Source organism: Anas platyrhynchos, chromosome 5 (genome assembly GCF_047663525.1).
Source record: "Anas platyrhynchos isolate ZD024472 breed Pekin duck chromosome 5, IASCAAS_PekinDuck_T2T, whole genome shotgun sequence".
NCBI classification, from domain to species: Eukaryota; Metazoa; Chordata; class Aves; order Anseriformes; family Anatidae; genus Anas; species Anas platyrhynchos.
The window spans coordinates 10,671,163-10,694,319 of record NC_092591.1 but is presented as its reverse complement, the minus strand read 5'-3'; the positions used below and the strand labels follow the sequence as shown (position 1 = coordinate 10,694,319).

General features: G+C 50.5%; 1 protein-coding gene across 2 annotated transcripts; it reads right to left on the bottom strand.

The window, feature by feature from the left end:
• Positions 1–12,790: 12,790 nt before the first annotated feature.
• On the bottom strand, positions 12,791–20,554 carry CKB (creatine kinase B). Of its 2 annotated transcripts, none has more exons than XM_027457893.3 (8): positions 20,394–20,554; positions 19,460–19,672; positions 18,189–18,343; positions 17,323–17,455; positions 16,278–16,449; positions 14,679–14,802; positions 13,740–13,929; positions 12,791–13,154 (listed from the first exon to the last, which is right to left on the bottom strand). In XM_027457893.3, the coding sequence occupies exons 2-8, from the start codon at positions 19,650–19,652 to the stop codon at positions 12,976–12,978; spliced, it is 1,146 nt and encodes a 381-aa protein (XP_027313694.1). In that variant the 5' UTR covers positions 19,653–19,672; positions 20,394–20,554; the 3' UTR covers positions 12,791–12,975. The 2 variants fall into 2 exon arrangements, with proteins under 2 accessions (XP_027313694.1, XP_027313695.1); XM_027457894.3 differs by lacking the exon at positions 19,460–19,672 and adding an exon at positions 18,823–19,010 and having other exon boundaries at positions 20,394–20,533.
• Positions 20,555–23,157: the final 2,603 nt, after the last annotated feature.

Here is a 23,157-nt window from a genome sequence, read left to right as displayed (position 1 = left end):
GAGAAATTGAGATTTGTACTGAGAAATTCACTGGTGATACGGCAACACTGTGAGTAGGGCTTTGCAGAGGATGAAGACAAATGAAACCAAATTCTGACTTCAAAAAGGGGCCTGATTCTCCCCCCCCCCCCCCCATGGATGGTGCAGGGTGGTGTGCCGGGGCTCTCCTTTCTTGTGCCACCACTGCTCGACCTTTGCAGCCTGGAGACAGAAAAAGGTAAATGCTTGCCCTTACCAAGTCTAGGCTGCACTGGCCTGCTCCAACAGCTGCAGAAGCCCCACAGCTCGAGAGGTGGGAGACCTCAATTCAGCCTGACAGTAGCTGCCCCCAGAACGCAGTAACCCTTCTGCTGTTAGTGCAGAGATGTAAACAACTGGGGGTGTTGGCCCATCTCTGCTACGAGTTCAGTAGTGTTTCTCCAACACCTCAACCCTTTTTAAAACAGACAGCTCAAATTTACATGTATTTTTAGAATTATATCCGATTCTTTGTTGAACGAAGATGGGATGCCTAAAGCCATGCCTTCTGCCCAGCCTGGGCACCCTGCAGCCTGCTGGGGGGCAAATCCAGGAGCTTCCACTTCTCAGCATCCCCAGCAATGTCTTGGAAACAGTGCAGTAACTCTGTCTTTTCAAACAAAATTACCACTGGAAACAGCTCTGAGGATTACAGCAAACTGAGCCTACAAAGTCTGTGCTTATCACTGTACCTTGCCCTCCCTTAGCTACCCTGTGGACAAGCAGGCAGGCTGGAGACATCTCCAACACGTGGGTCATGCTGGCAGTGACCTCTTTTGCAGTATTGGCTGTCAAAATGTCTGTGCTAGAGGAAGATTTTCTGGATGCCTCTCACACTGCTGCAGTACTCAGTGAAGGGGACAGGCTCCATAGAGGTCTGTAAGTGCAGTGCAGAAGAGGCGGCTTCCCCAGGTGCTCTTCGTGCAGCTTAGGAGGACTTCAGGCCACTCTCTGGCACACTGAAGAAGGGCTTGTGCTGCTGTAGAAACCTTCAGCATGCACACACAGAGAGTATGGCCATCAGCAAATTTGAGCTCCCAAACCAGTGCCTCAGGTCGTAGCGCAGCGAGTTGTCTGCGCTGCCATGGAGTTGTACAATTTGCTGTTGAGTCTAAAAGGCACGTGGCCTCCTTTACCCACATTTCTGGGGCATACGGCAAAGGAAACTAGGTGTTAAACCATGTAGGAGCTAGAATGCAGCCCTGCTCAGCCTTGATGCCATCAGAGACAAAAAGGCCTGCCAGCAATCCCACTCAACAGCTGCGGTGTGGAAAATCCCAGAGTGGGCTGAGACTCAGGAAAAGGTACTAAATTCTGTCTCTGAGAGTGATGGGGTCTCTAAGTAGGCCATCTCACTCCGGAGAATCCACGCAGACTGCGTGATCCCAGCACATGGAGGACAAGGGGACTCCGAGAGGCAGAGCACAGCCTGAAGCCTGTCTACACTGTGCAATTAGTCGTCTACTTCTGTGTGTGGTTTTGGGTACCACAATATAAGGACATAAAACTATTAGAGAGTGCCCAGGGGAGGGCTACAGAGGTGGTGAAGGGTCTGGAGGGGAGGATATACGAGGAGCAGCTGAGGCCCCTTGGTTGTTCAGCCCCGAGCAGAGCAGGCTGAGGGGAGGCCTCATGGCGGCCTGCAGCTCCCTCACGAGGGGAGCGGAGGGGCAGGCGCTGAGCTCTGCTCCCTGGGGACAGCGACAGGACCCGAGGGGACGGCATGGAGCTGGGACAGGGGAGGGTCAGGCTGGGGGTTAGGGACAGGTTCTGCACCCAGAGGGTGGCTGGGCACAGGGACAGGCTCCCCAGGGTGGTAGTCACAGCACTGAGCCTGACAGAGCTCAAGCAGCGTTTGGACACCGCTCTCAGACACATGGGCTGATTTTTGGGTGGTCCTGTGTGGAGTCAGGAGTTGGACTCGATGACACGATCCCTTCCAACTCGGCATATTCTAAGATTCTATCTCCAGAACCAGGAGACTGCACAGAAATAGAGCAGAGTCCCAAAGAGAACAGGCTGCTTCCCTAAGGGAAGGACCCACTTCGCTATTTTTTGTATATAGCGAATATATACACAACCCAAGCCTATTCACCAGCATTCGCTGCTGCTGCCTTCCTGCCCCCAGGAACCAGCCCGGCAGGTGTGGGAGAAGACCCACAAGAAAGAAGTTCCCACCCCTGGCACATCCTTCTCTAGCTGTGCTTTTCCACAGATGAACACCCTGCTCTGCTGCCGCCTTCCTCTGTCACAGTGGCCGTGACTGGTGGCAGTGGAGGAATGCTGCTGAACCATAGCAAAAGCCTCTTCCCATCTCAGCCGGTTTCATTTCTCTTTTCTGGCCTGGGGCCAGGCTGGGTTGTGGCCAGGACATTTCCTAGCCCATATTTCTGGACTAGTTGCTAGACTAACTTCTCCTTTTGCTGGCTGTTTTGCTGGCTGCTACGTGGCCTTGCTTTGGAAGGCCCTTCCACGCTGGCCAGGCCAGGGACTGTGTGAAAGAGGAAGGGCAGGGCCTGGCTGTGCACATGGGGACTGGTGCTGCTTGTGCAAGTTTGTCACAAGGCAGGAAGAGCAGGAGTCAAACTTTCCTAAGGCTCAGTCTCTTCCTGGCTGTCTCAGCCTTCTGGATGAGTCTGGCTGATGTGGAGGACAGTAAAATCTCTCTGTTGGTAGATACAAGCAGAGGAGTTTGTGAGAAGATCCCCAATTTTCTTCTCAGTGAAGTAAAGCAGTAACTTTGCACAGTGTTGTGAGAATTTTGCTGAATTTGTCTCTCTCCTGGAGAAGAGAAGGGAAAGGGGATCATAGCATCCAAGGACACCCAGGAGGACCTTTGAGCTTGCATTACAGTCATGGAGCTCAGAGAAGAACTTGGAGGAGGGACATTTTTTTTCATCTTCCATGGGAATGATTCATCAACCCCATGATTATCTGTCCTGTGAGCAAGCTGCTGCTCTGCTTTTCAGAGGTCATAAATATTCAGTCAACTCAGGCAGATGCTTGGCCAGCCATATCTCTGGGGAGCCAGAAAATCTCTTGAATCCTCATCGTAAGGCTCTGATATCTGTCTGAGGCAGTGCTGAAAAGGGCAGTTCTCTGACAGCTCAGGCTACAGCCACAGAGTGGTCGCCTGTGTCAGCTGGACCAGAGCTGTCCTGTGTGCATCCAGGAGAGGAGAGCAAGGAGATGAGACCCGGGAATATTGTGTCTGAAGCTGGGGGACATGTCCTGAAGTCTCCCTGGCTGGATAACTGTGGCCATCTCACCACCACTGCAGAAGGAAACAGCAAGGTTTTTTTATGAATCTCTTACCCAGCAGCAACCAAGAAAAAAAACGGAGTGTTGGCTCTTGCTTGGGCTGTCACAAACTTGAATTTGATGTTTTCTCCCTTGGCAGAGGAGCGAAGCCGCCCTCCAGTTTGGCACTAACCGAGAGCGTCGCTGCTTCCCCCTGGTCCCCAGAGCGGCTCCTGTGGTGCCAGCTGGGCTGCCCCGTGCCACGCGCTGCAGGAGGCGTCCCCAGATGATCTGAGGGAAGGAGCACTTGTCACCAGGAAGCACAGGTCTCGCAGATGCCTTTTGAAGGCACTTGGGAGCGGGCAGGGCTGAAGTACTGAGTTCCTGGAGCAGGAATGTGCCGGAAGCCTGGAGGAAAAGCAGTTACGGAGATAATAGCAGCAGTGACAATCACGAGAGAGGGGACTGAGCTCAACACAAAGACAACCCGTCGACTGAAGCAGACATCTGTTTCCGTGGAAAAAGTCTTCTGTTGCTGTGATGAGCCTGTGCCCCTCCTTGCCTTCAGGGAGCTGGGAGGAGGAGAAAAGAGGGAAAGGAGGGACGGGGTTGCCCAACTCACTGCTGGCCAGGCCTGGCTGAAGCCAAAGCCCCATGCCTTGGTGTGCGTGCATGGAAAAGGGCTTCTGGTCCATGGGCAAGGTTTTCTGAGATGTAGCCCCATCCACTGTTCCCAGATACCTCTGTGGCTTCTGTGAACCTCTGAGCCAAGCTGAACCTTGTCAGGGTGAACACGTCAGCAGAAACCCTGATGCTCTGCAGGAAACAGCACGGCAGGCTTGCAGGTCTTGTTGCTCCAGAGAAGCACCACCCAGGTGGTCGGGAGGGGGAATCAGTTCCTGGAACCCACCACCTCTGCCATGGGCTGCCCCGTTTGTAGCAATGCCCTGCTGCACTCCAGAGCTGAGCCCTTCAGGAACTGAGAGCATCCCCAAACACACCCGAGCTCCTGACACGCTTGCCAAGGGTTGCTGCCTCCAGCCTGCACGAGCACCAGGACAGCCCAGAGATTAAACAATATCCTTTAATAGGAACACCAGGCGGCTGCTTCTAGCGCAGGCAGAAAGGAGCATTCCCCATTCAGAGCCTGCACGCGGGAAGCGAGAGCACCGAGGGGGGACCGAAATGCCCTGATTTGGAAGTCTCTACTAGAAAGGCGGCCGTTCCCTGCGCCTGGGCCAAGGGAGATATTTTTACTCAGAGTCTGCTCAGTGTAGAGACGCCAGCCCGCGCTCCTGGCCCCGATGAACGTGACTTTGACCTACGGCAAGCGCGGGAGCTACCGCCAGCTCCTCAGCACTCAGCTCTTTGGGGCCAGGGTTCACTGACGATGCCACCCGGGGGGCTGCAGCCCTCACCCTGCACCTCGAAGGGCTACCCTGCTGCTGGGGGCCCACCCCACATCCTACACACGGTGGGGCCGGGAAGGGGGATGCTGAAGCATAAACAGGCGGCGTGTTTAAAAATAAGCTGAGAAAACAGCGAAGCAGGAGGGCATCGCTCCCGTTTCCATGAGAACGAGGGAAGGAAGCTGCCAGGAGAGCCTGGCTCCGGCTGTGGGTTTCCTACCGCGCTGTCACGCGCTGATGGGCTTTCTCCTTGGCTCGTGCCTGCTTTTACCCCCTTTCCTTATTCGGGCTGCTGAGGATGGAGCCTGGCTGCCATCCCCATACGCTGTAAATGCTCCTGCCAGCCCCGAGCCCTTCTGCTGCCAGTGCCAGCACCCGGACACGAGGGTCCCACGGCCCCCAACAGCCAAAGCCTCAAGGGCAAAGCACAGCCCCTGAAACTGGGGGCTAGGAGAGGGCCAGGTCTGCTCTGGGGTGTTAGTGCTGGGAAAGTGAGGGGCTGCACCAAGCTGGGTGGTGGGGCAACATCCCCTGTGGTGGTCTCACATCACTGGGAGGTGACCTTCAGGGGAACCAGGGTCCCCAGCCTGGGAGGAGCAAGTGGACCGTGGGGCTCTTCACCTTGCTAACTTGCTTTTCTGCAGTCTTCTCAGTTCCCACGAGACGTTCTGCAGGCATTTTCTCTTTCTGAAGGGCAGGGAGAGGAAAGGTTGAGCTCTCTGGAGACCTGTGTACTTTATTTTTACATTTGTTTTTGTTTCTTTAATCTGGAGGAAGGAACAGACTAAAAGTGGCATAAATAAAAATCCAGCTAGCTGGGACAAAAATACTTGGTCAAAATCCTTGCCCGGGGCTGTGAGTGAGTTTGTGCTTGAGAGACGTTCAGCTAAGGGGGAACTCTGCATGTTAAACCTGGATTTATTATTTTCTGTAGTCCTGGAGAAGAGGAGCGACCAGGCTCCAAAGCTCACCTCCAAAGCTGAGTGGGAGGGCAGAAGATCACATCCAGGAGGGAGGCACCAAGTGCCACCCTCCCTGCCCAGCCCCAGCAGAGGAGCTTCCTCCACTGCAACCAGGGGTAAAGATGTTCCCAGAGGGCTGGTTAAAAGCCTGCGTGCTGCTTTGCAAAATCTGCAGCCTAACACAGAGGCATAGTAATGTTATTAATGGTCCCAGCATCAGCTGAAGGAGTGGTCTTGTCTTCTTCTCCAAGCCATAGGCTGGGGTTTCACAGTTGTTGATGTCCCCGGCCCCAGCCCTGGGGGTTTCCTTCACCCGGGTCAGGGTCACAGCCACAGAGCCCAGCTGCTGCTAGTGGGGGCTCTGTGGGGTTCTGCCTTGGAAAGGAAAGGGAAGAAATTACTGCCAAGCTGTCAGAGCTTCTCAAATATGCCTCAGCTGCATGCTTTGTGCAGGGTGGAAACGACAGGGCTTAAAATAAATATATATTTAATCTTCAGCTTATTTTGCAAATATCCTGCAGTCTGGCTTGATAAGAGCCTTTCACTACAGTTTACCTTTCTGAGAGGCTCACTTCTGAGGCCCAAAATATCCCCAGAAAAGACTTTCTGGGAAGCTGCAGCCACTCGGACACGGCCATCGTGTCCCAGCCTTTTCGCAGCCAGCGCTCGGGGGCTTTCTCGGGGGGGGGGGGGGGGGGAGAAAGGCAAGAAGGGACATGCCGGGCAACAGCACGTGGGGGATTATGTGCCAAGTTCAAAGATTAGTGGTTCTTTTATTGGGTTTTCCCCTAAGCTCAATATTAACTGATGCTGAATGGCCCGCACAGAAGTCAGAAGCAAAGATTAATCAAGGCTTAGCTTGTGGTCGGCAGGGCGGTGGGGCTGAGAGTGCAGCAAGACACAAAGTGTCCCCCTTCTCTTGCTGGCACTTGGGAGGATATTTCTGAGCATCTTAGCAGCAGGCACAAGTCGTTTCATCCCGCTTCCTGGTGTTCTGAGCCTTGCTAGTAAGTGTTCAGCCTGGAATAGCTCTGGGTTTTAGAAGTGCCTTTCATTGTTTCTCTGTATCTTCTGGATGTGCATAATGCAAAACCCTTTTAGGTAAACGGACACGTGTTTTCAGTGGGTTAGCTTTAACTTAAAGTGAATAAGCAGAGCTGAAAGGCAAAGCAGCAGGGCATTTTAAACAAATCTAGAGGATGGCTCTCTGGAGGAGCTGTTCCTGCGTAGGCTTCACTCTTGAACTAAATTGTATGAAAAATCTCAGCGTGGCCACACCAATGGCAAGAGAAATGGATGTGATGGAGAGAGAGGAGGAGGGTGCACAGGTACAGCAGGCAGTGATGGCTGAAAGAGCACACAGGCTAAATGCGAACATGTGTCATTGCTGTTTTTAACACTGCTTATATAAAAGTATTTGGAAGAGGCACACTGACCATCTGCTGCCTGTGCCCCTTCAGGGGCTCCAGCTGACCAGCCACTCGCTGACCTTCCTCATAACCACTGCTTGAAGCCTGGTTTTTTTTGATCCCTTGTCAAGAAAAACAAAAAACAAACAAGCAAAACCACTGAAACTTCCATCTGCTTTAAAAAAAAATACAAAAAAATGGTGGGCATTTGGGGAGAGCTTCCTTTGAGGCTGCTGCCCCCAGCGCAGTTTTGTGACACAGCCCATCATTGTCACCATCACTCTGGTGTCCAAGCAGAAGGGTTTTTCTCAACAACCCCCTGCTCCCCAGCACTGCCACCACGGGTACACCTGCAGGTATCTGCAGGAGTCACGGAGAGGCTGGGACCAGTGCTGCAGGCCCAGCTCTTATTTTCACGAGCAAAAGCAAAGTTTGTGAAACCAGCAGGTCCCCTCCCCGTGCTGATGCTGCCCTTGTCACCTCGCTCAGCCCGGGCAGTGGCACACGCTGCTGCCCCACAGGGCAGGCAGCTCCCTCCGTGCTCAGCTGCACGGGCCCATCCTGCTGACAAACCCCTTTGCAAATCACAGGGCTCATTGCAAAATAGGTAAACAAATAAATAAGCAGCCCAATGAAAGACCAAACTGAACCACCAAGCACCAGAGGACATGCAGCTTACAGCTCGCGGCTGGACGCGTGCCCTGCGCCCCACTTCACAGCACCCCACGGGGGGATTAAGGCAAAGCGAGCACTTTAGCAAGATCAACAGGGGCTAGGGGACACCTCGGCAGCCTTATTCTGCTCAGGACTTTGTGAGAGTTGTAACAAGTCCTCAAACCTCTCCTGAGGGTTTCTTAGGATTTGGGAAATAGGATTTGGGGTGTCTTAGCAGGGGCCATCCCAGAGGTACAGAAACAAGGGGCTCCTTCCAGCTCCGCATTAGGATGCTTTGCCTTAAAAAAAAAAAAAAAAAAAAAAAAAAAAAAAGCCAGCCCTTACCCAGCCGTGGCGAGGAGCAGACTCTCTGGGGCCATGGGTGTTCGCGCCCGCTGCAATCCTCTTCCCATGCAGGTTCCCACGGGTATCTCTGCAGTCAGCTCTCCCCGGACAAGTCCCAACTCGGAGGCTGTTGCACAGCAGCGAGCCGACCCGATGCCACCCCTTCTCCAAGGACGACCCGCATGGCCCCACCAGCCTCTTGCTGTCCATCCTCCCTTACAGGAGGGCTCTGCCGAGCACCTGGCCCTGCTGCCAACCCCAGGCACCATTTGGGGTGGTTTGGGGGATTTCTGAGCACTCGGGGTGCTCCGAACAGGAGGCAAAGCATCCAGCGTGCGTGCTAAGCACCCCTGCCAGACTTGGGTAATGAACACAGATTTTCAGTTGCATTACATTCCCTTTCCTGCCAGGGTTTCACTCATTCCTGAGTAATCCAGGAAAGGTTCACTAGGCTGAAGCTTTTGACTTTCAACAACAAAAACCTCGACATTTCCATTCGTCTGGGGTCTACCAGGTACCCTTATCCCCTTGCCCAGGTGTTGAGCAAGAGACATTGCTCCACATGAAGTTTTATAGGGGCTCTCATGCTCTTGCTCACTGCTAGGAGGAGGAAAACAAACATCTGTGCTAGGTTTGTATGTGTCTCTGTTTATTTTTACCCTGTCTGCTAAATGCAGATTTTCCCCAGTAATCACTGACTCCAGCCTGAGACCACGCTGCCTATTTAGTTATCAGCCCCACACTGCCGTGTCTTCCCACCTGATGCTCTCAGCCTGGCTCTGGGCAGCCTTTGTACAAAAAAAAAATAAAAAAGATAATCTTTAAAACCCAGGGAAAACCCAGCATACTGACACAGCACCTCCGAAATCCAAGCGCAAAGCCAGCCGTGGCGTTTCCCCGCTGGGCCGTGCCGCTACTTGGAGCTGGCTGGGAGGTTTTGAAGGCGTCATTTCTGCCTGGGGAGCTAAATCCCAACATGTCAAAACCAGGGGAAGAGGGGCAAGTGATGCAAGAGCTTGTTCTGAACAGGCTCATCGCGACGTCTGGGGCTGTGGGGTGTCCTCCTCCAGCACAGGAGGCTCCCCCCTCATGGGGACAAATAAACCCGCACAGGGTGGCAGAGATGAGCCTTGTCCTGCTGGAGGAGGGCTGCATCCACTGGCTGTGTGGGCTGTGCCCAGTTAGGAACTGGGATTTCTTTTTTTTTAAGGAGACAGGGGAAGGCAGAGCAGCCAGAGGAGCCTGCTGACTGCTCCTTACCCGGGGCGAAAAGCGAAGCAAGCAGGAGATGAAAAGGCTGCGACGCCGTCTCCGTTCCGGCAGCGTGCCCTGCCCAGCACGCCACCACGCTGCTGTGGGTTTTGGGGGAGGAATCGCTCCAGCAGCCCAGCTCCAGCTCGTCCACGTTGCGTAAAAGACGGGAATAAGCTGAGGGCAGGCTGGAGCCTACACTGCCTCCCTCCCAGGTGGGTGCTGGGGCCGTTAGGCAACAGCACCCTCGTTTTCCTGCTTAGCTTAATGACAGATTAATTACACCGGGCAAAATGGAAAGCTGGAGGTAAGCGCTGCCCCGTCCCTGGCTGCAGCTGGCACCTGGGCAGGGGCAGCCAACAATCAAGCCACCTCGCTCCAGCCCTTGTTTTGGGGAGACAGAGGCTTCAGCCACTTCAGCCACCCCGGTGCAGAAGCCTGGAGCCTCCCTGCAGCCCGGGGACCTCCCGGTGGAGCCACTGTCCCCTGCTGGGCTTGGGGCACAAGGGAGGCTGCGGGCAGCTCGGCCTCTTCCCGTGGGGCCGGGAGCTTCCCGTGGTGTGGCAGCACGCCCAGGCCGGCGCCGCGGTGCTGAGCTCGCAGCCTCCCCGCCACTGTCCTCCAAATGGCTGTGAGTCCACAAACGGGTGAAAGACCAGGAATGATTTCCCAGTAGATGGCACAAAAATGTTAAAAGCAGCATTTATGGGCAGTCTGCTGCCAGTAAGTGTAATCGGAGAAGTAAATGGCTGCCCAAATAGCTGCGTTTCTCGGGGAAGTGTCCTGGGAACGCAGCAGGCGATGTGCTGCCTGCTCAGTGGCAGCAAGAGGAACAGGGTGGCTCACCCTGCATCCCGCTGCTGGCATCGCCCGAGCTGCCCCAGGCAGCTGCAGCTGGGCACCTGCTCCCAGAGGGGAAAATCCAGGAGAAAAAAAGGGATTAAAAGGGAGACATTCCCTTGAAAATGTTCTAAAGCCGGCGTGCGTGTTTAGACGGGAGCACGTGTGAGGTTGTGCAACAGGGCAGCACAACGGGAGTGCGTTTCAGCCAGCAGCCCTGCAGCAGGGTGCCAGCAGCCACCGCTGCTCCCCGACCTGCACGTGAAGTAAGTGCAGCCCAAGCCTCCGAGGGGAAGCCCTGAGCTGCCAAACCTTGGCAGAGAGCTCCTGGAAGGGCTCCTCCTGCCCGGCTTCCCACCCCCTCGGCTCATCAGCGCTTTTTTGGCCAAGAGGCTGGCTGATGGGTGATGGCACCGCCACTGGGTGATGCTCGGTGTGAGCTCACCCGGCCCCATGGACGTGCCAGCTCCGGTTCCTTCCCGAAAGCTGTGTGTCATGGCTGCTGCAGCAGCAAGGCTAACTCAGCTCCCTGTACAAAGCACACCAGGCACCACCAACCTTCCTCCTCTCCCCCTGGTTTAACGCCGTGGCATCCGCGACACACGACGGCTTGACACAGCTCTGCAGGTGCCCGAGGCAGGAGGAGTGACCACTGCGCACAGCCAGCAACATCCCAGCGCCCCATGCCAGAAACCCAGGGCATGATAGGGAGCAACGAACCAAGCTGCACCTTGACAATTTTAAGACACAGGAGTGGAAGGTTGAATTTCTCTCTTGATCACCTTTTTTTTTTTAGAAAGAGCCAGCGGGGCAGAGCCCTGTGTCCAGCCTTCTGCTGTGCCACGTTTGTGCTCTGGAGCATTTTCAATCACTTGCTGCAAGCAGAAAGAAAAACACAGAGGGAACAACACAGCTAAGGTGGTGGGTGGCAATGAAAATCAATTAAATAAAGAAATGTTTTCTGGTTGGGTTCAGGCATTAAAGACTAGCTTGCCATTTTCACCATAATTTGTTAGCCAGTTCCAGCTCCCACCTCAGACTGTGGGGACCCAGGTGCTCAAACCAGAGCTGCAGCAGCTCTGATGGGCTAAGGAAACAGGATACACAAGGTAAGACAGTTTTATTAGTCCAAGTGACATAAATAAAAAAAAAAATAGGCAAGTTTTCAGGCACCTCCTTGCATTAGATAATTGCTGACTGCAGTAACAATGCTGTGTTGAAGACAGCACTAATTTAGTGGTGCCTCTCTGATTACATGATGCAGCACCAGCTGTTTGCTGGGTGTCCGTGGAACAGTGACATGAAGCACGGCAAGGAGGATTGAAAAAGTACACAGAACTAATCGGCTGCTTCTGGCACCATTTTCCCTCCCCGGCTCTTGCCAACCTTGTGGCAACTCAGGAAGGACTCAGCACAGATCAAAATTCCTACGTGCGATCTCCTCTCCTGCACCCAGCTAAATTCGAATCGTACAAAAAGCTGCATTTTAAGACAAAAGAAGTCTCATCTGAGACATTCACTCAGCCTTTAGCTTACCCCAGCCGGAGCCATCACTTCAGCTCAGCGACAGCACGCAATCAGTGCCTTAGAAATATCACAGCTTCTACAAAAGCAGGCTTCACTTATCTCCACAAGCCTACATAAAGCTGCTTGCTGTAAAGCTATTTATCAGCCTTTCAGCACACTCCCTCTGTAAACCCCAGGTGCTGAGAAAGTGCTCTGCTTCCCAGGTCACATGAGCTGCAAAAGCGGTTTTTCCTTAGGAGTTCAATGCTCCCAGTTTCTGGGAAAAAGAAAAGAAAAAGTTGTTCTTGTAGATTAATAAGGTGGGTATTCCACACAGCAAGCACATGTAGACTGCTCGCAGTCCCCCTGGAGAACAGACCTACTTGATGCAACACTACAATTTGACACCACAGAGAAGAGCCTGAGCTTGCAAGCCAGACCAGGGCTGGAAAAAAAAATATCCATTTGGTATGTTGTAGTTGACTGTGCTGTTCAGTTGGCTCAGACCAACAAGAAATAGCTGAAGAAAGCAGTGCTTTTGCTGTTTTCCTGTAACTAGCTTGCAATCCCCATCTCTTCCTTGGTTAAACCCAAAGAGCTCAGATAGAAGGATCATTCCGGTCTGAGCTTCCCCTCACTTTCAGCCCCAGAAGAGCAATTAGCATTTATACCAAGCTTCTGCACATCTCCAGAGATTAAAGGACATGATCTTTTCACAAACTAGTTGAGTGGAGGTATTATTACAGGCTGAGGTCTGACCTCAGAGCATTGCCCCGCAGCCCCAGGAGGACCTGTCTCTGAACAGCAGCCCTTTGTACCCAGCTCCATTTCCCCTCCCTTCCAGGAGTCAGTCTGGCTTGCCCTAGTCAGGCTAATAACAGTTTACGCTTGCCATGAGCAGATGCACAAGCTGAAGCCTCCGAGGTAGGGCAGGTTTGGAATGACTCATGTTTAGCACTAGTTCTCAGGTTTACAGCAACTGCAGTCATGTTAAAGGCTCATTTTTGACACTGCTGCAAGCACACTCAAGCAAATAGACTGCAGCAGTGCAGCCAGGAAGGTGTGCAAGCACACAAAAACAGCCAGCTTAGCATAATTAAGAAAATCAAGCCCCTTAAGTCTCAGAAGACATTCAGTTAACACATCTAACACAGCATCAGGCCAAAACAACAGTTTATTTCATTTTCAACAACATCTCAGCCATCAAAAAATAAACTCTAACACAGATGGATGGAAGACTTCTCTACAGTGTAACTAAGTGGGCTCTGACCCCAGGGGTTTGAATTGGAGTGACATTTTATTATTCATCCAATAAGTTAGGAAGCATGAGAATAAAGTGCTTTATTTCTGAGCTGGTATGAGGTCATCAATGGACTGGCCTTTCTCAAGGCGTTTTTCCATCTCAATGAGCAGCTTCACACCATCCACCACCATCTGCACCAGCTCCACCTCAGAGAAGCCAAGGCGATCAGCATTGGAGACATCAAACACTCCTCCGACAGCAGCTGTGTCCACACCACCTGGAGCAAGAGGTTTAATTAGTACATGACCACTGCTTGAGCCAGTAAATCTACCTTTCTTCCCTCACCAGCCTGAGGTGGGAGCACAGCAAGACAATTCTCTACAAGTTGCCACCACCTCCTCCTCCCTGCAGGGAGATAAAGCTACATGTGACTAAACATGAGCCACTTTGAGCACACCATTAGGTGAGCTTTTTAATTCTTTTAATCCATGAGTAATCTAACCTGTGGCCAGAAGTACGTGCTGTAGCTATTTCCCAGTCACAAGTTCAGTCAGAATTCCCATCCCTGCTTACAACAGGCCCACCAGGTCCACCTTATCTGGAGCTCAGAATACCACAGGGAAGGATATGCCTAGGAGTGCTCAGAAGCTGGATATGATAAGGTTTAAGCAAAGTATCTGCATCTCCACCTCTTCAAAACCATGACTTTAAGGCTTGGTTTTAACCACATGCCTTCAAAGGCTCCCTTCTGGACAGTCACTGTCAGCACGAACCAAGACTTGGCTTTGGTTAGAGCCAGGCTCTCGCTGGTGCCTGGTCAGAGGCAGCCTGACACAGGCAGCACTGCACCCTCACTTCTCACCTGTGCCTCGTTTCTGCAGCCGAAGCCTCTTGAGGACCTCTCCAAACTTCTCATGTTTCCCAAGGTGTGGCAGCTTGATGTGCACACCAGCACGGAGCCCCGTTCCCAGGTTGGATGGGCAGGTCAGGATGTAGCCCAAATGCGGATTCCACATGAACTCATGGTTTTTGGACTTGAAGAGATTTTCTATCTATAAATAGAGAGAATGAATGTTTAGAGATCGTTCTCTGCCTGAAAGATGTAGGTCATCCATTAGTGCTCATTTACAGCTCCAGTTGCATAGCAACAGCCATAACATTGGAGCAGCTATTTCAGTCAGTCACATAAGCCCCCTCCATTTGGGAAAGAAAGTCACCAACAAGGGGCTTTTAAGGCCTTAGTCCTTCTCACTGCTGGGCACAAGATTAAGCTTAAGCTCCACTACAAAGTCTTAAGTCACTATCTACTGGCAAGCTTGATTTAGTGCACATTGAATTGGCATCTCTGTTAGGATTAAGGAAGGAGCTGGTAAGGCTCAAGTTGATATCAAGACCAGATGCTGAGAAAGGCATTCAGCCTAGAAACTTCAGTCCATTTTTGTCCATCCAGATTCAAGCAATTTCTCCTCCCACCCAGGGTCTCTAAAGGCAGTGATTTATAAAACCATGCAGAGATCCTTTAAGCAGTTTAGACACTCTGATAAGGGTATCAGATTAAAATAACTTATTCTACATTTCATAATGCTTTGCCACTACAGACATTTTAGAGCCCTCACAGCTGAAGACCTCAGTGTGCTCTTGGAGACCCCAATTGCAAAGAAGCATCCCATGGAACAACAGAGAAGGCTCTGGCAACACAGGATGACTCCTCTACTCCCATCTTGGAATAGTATGTGTTGTCAGCTCAAACTAGAGAAATGTTTAACATTTACACCTACAGCTCAGCCAATATTTGCTTTACCTGTGTTAGTCCAGTACAGAAGCGAGTAAATACTTCCTTCATGTTGCCACCTTTCTGCATGGAAATAACTCTAAGGTGATCCTCCTCATTGATCCAGACAAGGAAAGTCTTGTTATCATTGTGCCTAGGAGACAAGAGTCCATTTTCAATATGGATATAACAGCACCAAATTACTCATTGCAGTTGCTTTCAAGAAGCCTCTTTAGTTGCTCCTTCAAAAAAATATTTTGCTTCTTTTACTCATCAAGAAGCTAAGAGTTAACCTACTACTTTTACCCTGTTCTTTTCATGAGGTGGTTGGCAGTGGCCTATATCTAGACACGTCAGAATGAGTAGGAACCATAACCCTGGCTAGTGTCATGTATGAAAGCCTAGAATTCAGTTAACCAGCTATTTTGGTCTTGAGTTTACAAATTTAGATTTAGTTTGGTCAGAGTTTGAAGGAGGATGATTAATGCAGACACTGACGCAGCCCAGAACACAGATGTTCATAAGAACACCACATTGACAGTGTGTAACTAAGACTTATCAGAATTTTATCACATTCTGTTAGGTTGCACTTTGTACTTATAGGAGAAGTGAGGAGAATTTCAACTCTTCTTTTAGAAGAAGGGCTCTTCAGAGATGCTATAAAAACCTCCAAATACCAATGGCCACTCTACCTTAGCTTACAGCTGGTCAATATTCATCACACTAATAATTTCCCAGCCTGATTATGATCAAAAATTAACTAGCACCTGATGAAAGTTATTTATGTGCACTGAGACTTTACACTTCAAGCCTGTATATTAGTCATGCTCAGATGACAGCACTATCTGGTGCTTGCATCTGCAGGTAGGTGACGCAATCTTAAAGGTGACCTACAGAAACAAAGCATGCTTCCTCTGTGTTGAAGCAGCTACAGTAATAAGCTTGGAGTGTTCCAGCTGATAGAAACCAGCCCTTAGCTTACAAGGGAGCAAGTTAATTATGCTGCAGAAGCTCCTGAGGTGCAGAGTTCTATGTAGGTGACCCACATCTAACAAGCAGAATCCTTCTGCTCCACACCTCTGCATCGGTCAACTCATGCCATTGAGTCTCTAGAGGGGGGAAAAAATATCACTGGTACAGGTAAAGCCAGCCTAGCCTGGCATCAGTGAGTTTCTGCAAGCAGAAGCAATGAGACAGCACAGGAGCAGCTACACATCCAGTACCAGGTTTCAGCTAAACCCATGCTGTGGTTTGTCACCTTAAGTTACTCTACACTCTTAAGATGAGAAATGTAGTGATACATCAACTCTTTTAGAAGTGATCTACTTTCCTAGGCTGCTTTGGTTACTGTCTGGTGCTTCACAAACCTGTGCTGGATTGTAGGCTCTGCCTACAGGCTAGCCCAGCTGGCTTGTTCCTACCAGCCCAGTGCAGTGCGTGCTAACACTTCTCCAAATTCTGCTTTTAGATGCAACTTCCCCAGAGGACACCACAGAAGATTCTCCTTCAATTCAGTAGTATGAGCTCAGAGCCTGCCATTCTGCCCAGCAGTACTAGCCACAACTAAAATTTTAAGTTTTTTTTTTGCAGGGACTTCATGCAACTCCTCCCTTCTGGGCATACACTCACCAGATTCCCCTGGCATCAGGCCAATCTCGTGCCATCCCAGATGCCAGCAGCAGAGGAGAGACAGGCTTGTCGAACAAGAAGTGATCATCAATCAGCTGCTGCTGCTCCGCATCCGTCATGTTCCGCAGGGCATAGTACTTCCCCTTGAGATCACCTCCCAGACTACCCAGAGCTGAAAAGAGAGACACTTTTAGGATGGAACCAAAGATGACAAATATCGCCAGCCTTTTAGAGGATGCATTCAAACTATCTGCTGGTTTTGGTTCCTCCCTTGCTTTCATCTGTGATGTCAATGCCTTTGTGGCACTGCAGAACTTAAGACTGTATCAGATGATTTGTCTGCACCTTCCAGGAAGAAACAAGTCGCCTTTGTTCTCTTACATGCAGTATGGGATCCCTACAGCTGCTTAACTGTAGAAGTAGAGTGCTTTCTTCCAAGGAGAACCAAGGTCACAAATACAACAAGCAGTATTCCAGTCAAGGACTGTTACTCTGCCCTTGAGAAGTTTTGGAACAGTGACAGCATCGGTCTCCAGGAATGCACCTTGAGAATCTCCTTCCCTCTCACTTAAAGGAGGTGGGAAACAACAAAAAACTGCAGCTAAGAAGTTCCACTGAAGACCAGAGCTCACTCTAGTCAACTGCACCCCTGGAGCAAGACTACGCCCCTAAGCAAGCTGAACCTTAATGAAAGTCAATTAAAAGCAGCCACAAAATACTGCAAATGTGACTCAAGCCCTGAAGTTGCTACATACCTGTTACATTTCAAGCTTGAGCCATGATGAACTAACCTCTTTCCCCACACACAAAAAAAGCTTTCAAGATCAGCAAAGGTCAACTTAACAGAGTCCAACTTCCCTCCGACATGTGCTCTTGCTCTAAGCTACAAACCGTAATGCTGATGCAACTGGAATTCAAACTGCTGTTTTCAGGGAGAGCTCCGTGTTCAGGCTAAGCCTTGAGGAAGGCAGCTTGTGCCAACTGCAAGGAGCAGCTCCAGCCCAGATGTGAGTAGTTCCCCCTGACCACCCAGTTCTCACTTTACCTTCAACAGAGAGCTTTTCAATAGCCCGCCTCTCTCCTCTACTACAGTGAGGGGGAAGACAGAATCCACGGATGCTCCTGCCAGTTCTGACACGAGAGCTGAGCACGTAATTGGGATCCAGGTCATCACCACCCTACAAGATTAGGAAATCGGTGAGCACAGCCTAGTTGCCAAGTTACTTACCCTAAATAATGCAGCTCCTGTGCATTTGGGCGTGCACCTTATACTTGAGACTGACTACTCGGCCTCTGAGCAGACAGATTTTGGGAGCATTTTCTTCAGCCTTAGCACAAGTATCTGTGTAACACAACCCTTGTTCTGAGGCTAGGGCTACCAAGTACATGCTAGAAAATTAGGACACCATCAGGCCATCAGTTTTACATCTAAGACCAGCATCTGGGCTTGCTACCCCTTTAGATCTGCAATCCAGAGGCATCAACATAAAACAAATTCTTGTTTAGATAGCTCTAACAATGGCTATTCTATAGTATGAGACCACCAGCTGATTTTTAGTATACAAGACCATAACACAGGAAGTGTTAAGGTTTGTAACACCCCTTAATTCCTGGGAATGGGCTGTTTAGCTTGACTACAGCCAAGAGCTGACAAAAATACATGTTCAACATGTTTGGCATGGCCTCTGCTGCAGCAGCCCATCAAGCAAGTTCCTGATGCGTGCCAGCTGCCTGGTTCTACCCAGCTATTGAAACCCCACAGCAGCAAGCTCAGAAGCAAGACTGCACTGGGCACACAGCCTGTCAGTCCATGCAGGGTGAAACTGAGAGGACAGGGCCTGAGCAATCAGTTCAAACAACCACCACCAACTTTACCCAGGCCTCAGACCAGTAATTGATCAAGATGTATACCTGCAGATTACCAGCATTCAGGTCGGTCTTGTGTTGATCAGTTGGTTTGTAGCCACCGTGCCTGTCTTCAATAACTGGATCAAAGAGTTCCTTAAACACTTCATAGGATTCTTCATCGCCAGCTACGCATCCTACTGTCATTATGAAGGGATGGCCTGGAGTGGTAATAAAGTCAGAAGAGCTAAGTTTGGGTGATGTTTGGCTGTACTCCAGAGCAGCACTAACCAGGCAAGTTCTTTAGTGGTAGGTCTAGTCACTTAGAAATGCATTCTCACATAGGAGCAGCTGAGAGACCCTACATTTTACATTTCATCCAGTTAGTCAAAATGCAGTGCTATGGAAAACCATAGCTGTTGCCATTAAAGCACACTTTTGTCAAGCTTTGGTTGAGGACAATTTTGCACAGCACATCCAATTTTACTAGCTAATTTAGACCAGCAGGTAAAACGATACCTAAACAATCATGCTTTGCTCTAAGCAAGCATGCACCACTCTGTTTGCTCAGCTACAGACAGAACTGCATTTTTGTAGCCTGCTCATAAATACCACCTCCACAAGCTTAGTTTAAGTCACCGTATTCAAAAGCACCAGTTACTTTGGCTGGTTCACACAGAATATTCTCAACGTATTTTACCAGGATTATCAACCCCAGTCTGAATGACATCATCCAGGGTGAAGCCACTGGGCGTGACTCTGTCTCTCAGTTTCTTGTACAAATCCAGGGTTAGCACTTTGGCCATGTGGTTGTTGTGGGTGCTCAGGTCCGGGTACTCCTCATCAGGAGGCAGTCTCTGATTATTTAGTTGGGCCATTTTGATATTGCTAGAGTAAAAATAAATACTGTAATGTTAACACGTAAACGCATCTGCTCCCCCTTTTTTCATAGAAGTGCTACACAACATCACATATCCACTTTGGAATAGGACAAGATCCGAGCAGCCGGGTAAGCCCACACAGCATAAGAGAACTTCCCCTTCCGAGCTGTGTAAAAATTAGAACAAGCTTTTTTTTTTTGGTTCGGATTTAAAGTATTTAGCAGAGCAGTTACATAATTGAAGTGTCTGGGAATTGATGTGTCAGATCTCAGCAAGGAACATGGTTTGATGGAATAAGGCCCCTTTTAACACGGCCGTGCGTTTAGAGCCGTCCTGTGGGGCTTTACGAGCTCTGCCTCTCGGCAGCTCGAGAGCCTTGGGTGCTGTTGTCAAGAAGCACTTCCAGGAGCGAGGGAGAACAGATCGTTATGCGGATCTAACGGGCCCGGCCGTTACCTGGGTTGTCAACCCCAGTCTGGATGACATCATCCAGCGTAAATCCACTGGGAGTCTGTTTGTCCCTCAGCTTCTTGTACAGGTCCAGGGTCAGCACCTTGGCCATGTGATTGTTGTGGGCGCTCAGGTCGGGGAACTCATCGGTAGCAGAGTGCTTCATCTTCAGGAGGTTGTGGCTGTTTGAGAAGGGCATGGCTGACCCTACCGCAGTCACTGGGGGGGAGAGAAAGGGGAAGGCTGTCACTGGGGGCTCGGCGAGCCTCCCCAACACCCAGGGGAGGACGCCAGGCACCCAGCAAGGTCACCTTGGCTGTCATTCCACCTGTGCCTTTCACACCTTTGTTGTCACAACACCTTCCACCAAAACAAGGCGGGATAAAGAGATGGGGAAAAAAAAAGTTTTCCACCTTGCCCTGCCCTTAAACATCCCGGCAAGGGCAGCGCCGGTCCCGGCTGCTCGGGGGTGCAAAGGAGGCGAATGGACGAGCCCGAGGAGGGCAGGGCAGCCCTGGGGGGTCCTGGAATGGCTTGGGGGGGTCTGGGGAAGCCCTGAACGGGGCCGGGGGGGCTCCGGCAGCGCCCGCGGAGCCCCGGTCGGGCGGAGCTGCCTGCCCCGCTGGGGAGCGGAGCGGTGGGAGGCGTTATACAACGGACGGCTCCCTGGGGGGACCTGGCTGGGGCGAAGCTATGTAACTACCCTGCTAAATACCGGGTTAAGCCGGCTTTACGGGGGGGCGCCGGCCGCGGACCAGCCCGGTAAGCACCTGCGGCGCGCCCCCTGCCCCGCATCCCCCATCCCGCTCCCCCCCCGACGCCCTCCCAACCGCACCCGTACAACACAAAAGGAAAAAAAAAAAAAAATTTTTTTCTCTTTTCTTTTTGTTTCTTTCTTTTTTTGAAAGCCTCAGGACGGCTCGGCTGCCCCGGGACTTACCAAGGGCTCCGCAGCCAAAGCAAGGACCTCCGCGCCCAGCTCCGCACCCAACCGCTGCCCTCGCCGAACTGGAGCCCCGGCGCTCCTACCGCGCCCCTTTTATATAGGGAGCGAGCCGCCGCCCCATTGGCCGCTATTTATAGCCCATTCATTCCATTGGGCGAGGCGCGGGGGGGCGGGGCCAACGGCCGGTGGCCGGCCGCTGCCGAGCCGGCCGCCATTTTGCGCGCCTTGGGGGCGGGCGGCGCGCGGGGGTCGGTGCCTGCCTGGGGCCGCCCGGCCCCCACGGGGCTGCGGGCACGGAGCCACCGCCGCCCCCCGGCAGCTGTGGGGCGGAAAATGTCCCCAAAACACCGTGCCTCTGCACAGCGAGGCGGGCAGCGAGGCTTTCTGTTGAGGCGTCGTGCCGTGGTTGAGGGCTCAGTGAGGTGTCATTATCCGCCGCCCCACAAATAACGGCTCTGTGGGGCCGGGACCGGTGTGAGGCGCGATGGCAGCGAGTAACGGCCCGCGGGGCGTCCCACAGAGTCTGCCCGTGGCTGTTGGGGTGCCCGTGGGCCAGCAGGGACCGTCACTGAGCAGCCCCAAGGGGTGGCCGCTGGCCTGTCCTCGCCTCCAGCCCTGGGCTGGCTCATTTATACCTGAATTTGGAGGTGTATTTATTGTGTATTGTGTAAAGTGCAGAAGGTCTCCTCCTTCTGCCATATGCAAACAGGGAACCCTACGTTTTATTACAGTGCCTGGTTTCTCCCTGAAGACAAGAGCAGAAAGGCTGGGATTTGACCCCTCAGAAACTCACCTTAAATTCATCAATAGTTTGCAGGATTTCTCTCAAAGCTATGAGGTGGCTGAGAATTTCAGTGTTTACTGAAATAAACAAAGCGATCAACTCTCTTGATGTGCTTTTCACCTTCACATAACAGTTTCTTTGAAGTGCAACAGAATCCATGCTTATCTTCCCATCCAGATCGTGTATTTAACCAAATAAATGCAGATCTAAGTCACGGCACTGCTTTGCTTCAGATGAGTTGTGTCAGAAGACAGCAACAGAAACGCTTTTCCCACCTCCATTCTTTCAGCACCACAACCAGTACCCTCATCAAGATGGCCAGAAGTGTAAAACGGCACACAGAATTGCTTAGGATTAAAAAATAAATAAATAAAGCATTACAAAATAAAGCAGAGACTACCTCAAATAAAAATGTGTTGTGCTTGGCTGCCATCCATGTTTCCAAGTTACTCCAAGTCTGATACACTGAGATGCTGAGTGTACAGATCTCCAGCAGAAGTCAAAGGCGCAGCATCCGTGCAAGTCTGGTCTCTTATCTCCCGGATCAAAGAACAAATCCTCTCTAAGTCTCCTCTGCCTTTTTAACCTCACAAAGTCTTCCCCTAAATTTTACTAGTTTCACACATTGCTCGTACTTCAGAATAGTGTAAATTGCAAGTAAAAACATTCATATGCAAGTATGAAATGGACATGAGTGTAAAATCATACCCAGAATCCTCATAATACTTTATATTCCTTGATGATCTCAGTTGCAACTATTTTTTTTTCCATATTCACAGGGAGTTCTGATTAAGGATTTTTTTTTTTGTTTTTTAACATAAACCAGTTATTATTTTTAATGTAGAAGAATACAAATAAGACTAAGAACAACTTCTACAATCATATTTTCTGGTGGTTTTCATCACAAAACCCAAAAAGCATTACCACAAGGAACTGAAGGCTCCTTTTGTCTTATCCCATAATCTATTGCCACATGCAAGAGAAGCAATCACCTGTTCTTTAGTATAATTGTTTTACAGATTTGTGGAGTCAAGGTTACCTCCAGAACCCAAATCCAGGGATTCATTTCTGTTGATTGGATACGCTCTTTCCCTCCCAGGCCTGCAGAACAGGGAATACCAGTCATTTTAGTTATTATAAGCCAGTAGTGTTCTCAATGTGCCATTCATTATAGCACTTCCGACACAAACAGACACCTCTTCTTCACACAACTTTTATCCGAAAAAAGACTTGTAAAGAGAGTCATGGTGGCAACATAATCAAAATATAGCCAGTGTACATGTTTAATAAACACTGCACCCCCTATCCCCTTTTTCTCACCATTATTTGTCAAATTTCTAAAATTCACTAAGTCAGAAGTGGCTATTACCTCACTGGGTTTTATTCAGTGTTTTGAGATTTGTTGAAAACTGTGTGTAAACTGGATCCTACCTTCGTTACAGCATCCCATCCCGGCTTCCCTAGTGACTTAATTATAGATGTTGTGCTGTGTGTCAACAGCCTCTGATCAACTGTTTTATCTAGCTCATCTGCTGAGAGAATACTTTCTTTGGATAAGCCTGTATTGCCTGTTGGACTGTGATCAAGGCATCAAAATGTACTTTCCATGCTGGGATGATATCAGTACATACTGACTTGTAAACTACGCTGCAGCTTGGCAGTTTGTGATGGAAAGGTAGAGTGATTACTCCAGAGATCTCTGCAGTAAGCTTTAACAATGAAGAATTAAGGGAAGTTAATCATGGGCCACGAAGCTAACTTCCTAAGAGGCTTAATTATAAATGTTATGCAGTGTAGGACTGCAAGAGGAGATGGGTGTTGGCTAGTGAATGTGTCTTCTGAAATTATTCATGTGAACGTAAGATGAACCTGAAGAAATATGGTATAAACATCTTCTTGAATATCTAGAAGAATACTTCCAACTTAGGAAATAGCAAGAGAAAACAGTTTACTACATGTAACTGATTTTTTTTT

Coding starts and splice junctions, on each gene's coding strand:
- CKB (XM_027457893.3), bottom strand. CDS start 19,652: ATGCCCTTCTCAAACAGCCACAACCTCCTGAAGATGAAGCACTCTGCT. Junction 17,456..18,188: donor TGAATGCTGGTAATCTGCAG/GTATACATCTTG, acceptor CTAATCTTGTAG/GGTGGTGATGACCTGGATCC. Junction 13,930..14,678: donor TCTGTACTGGACTAACACAG/GTAAAGCAAATA, acceptor CTCTATTTATAG/ATAGAAAATCTCTTCAAGTC.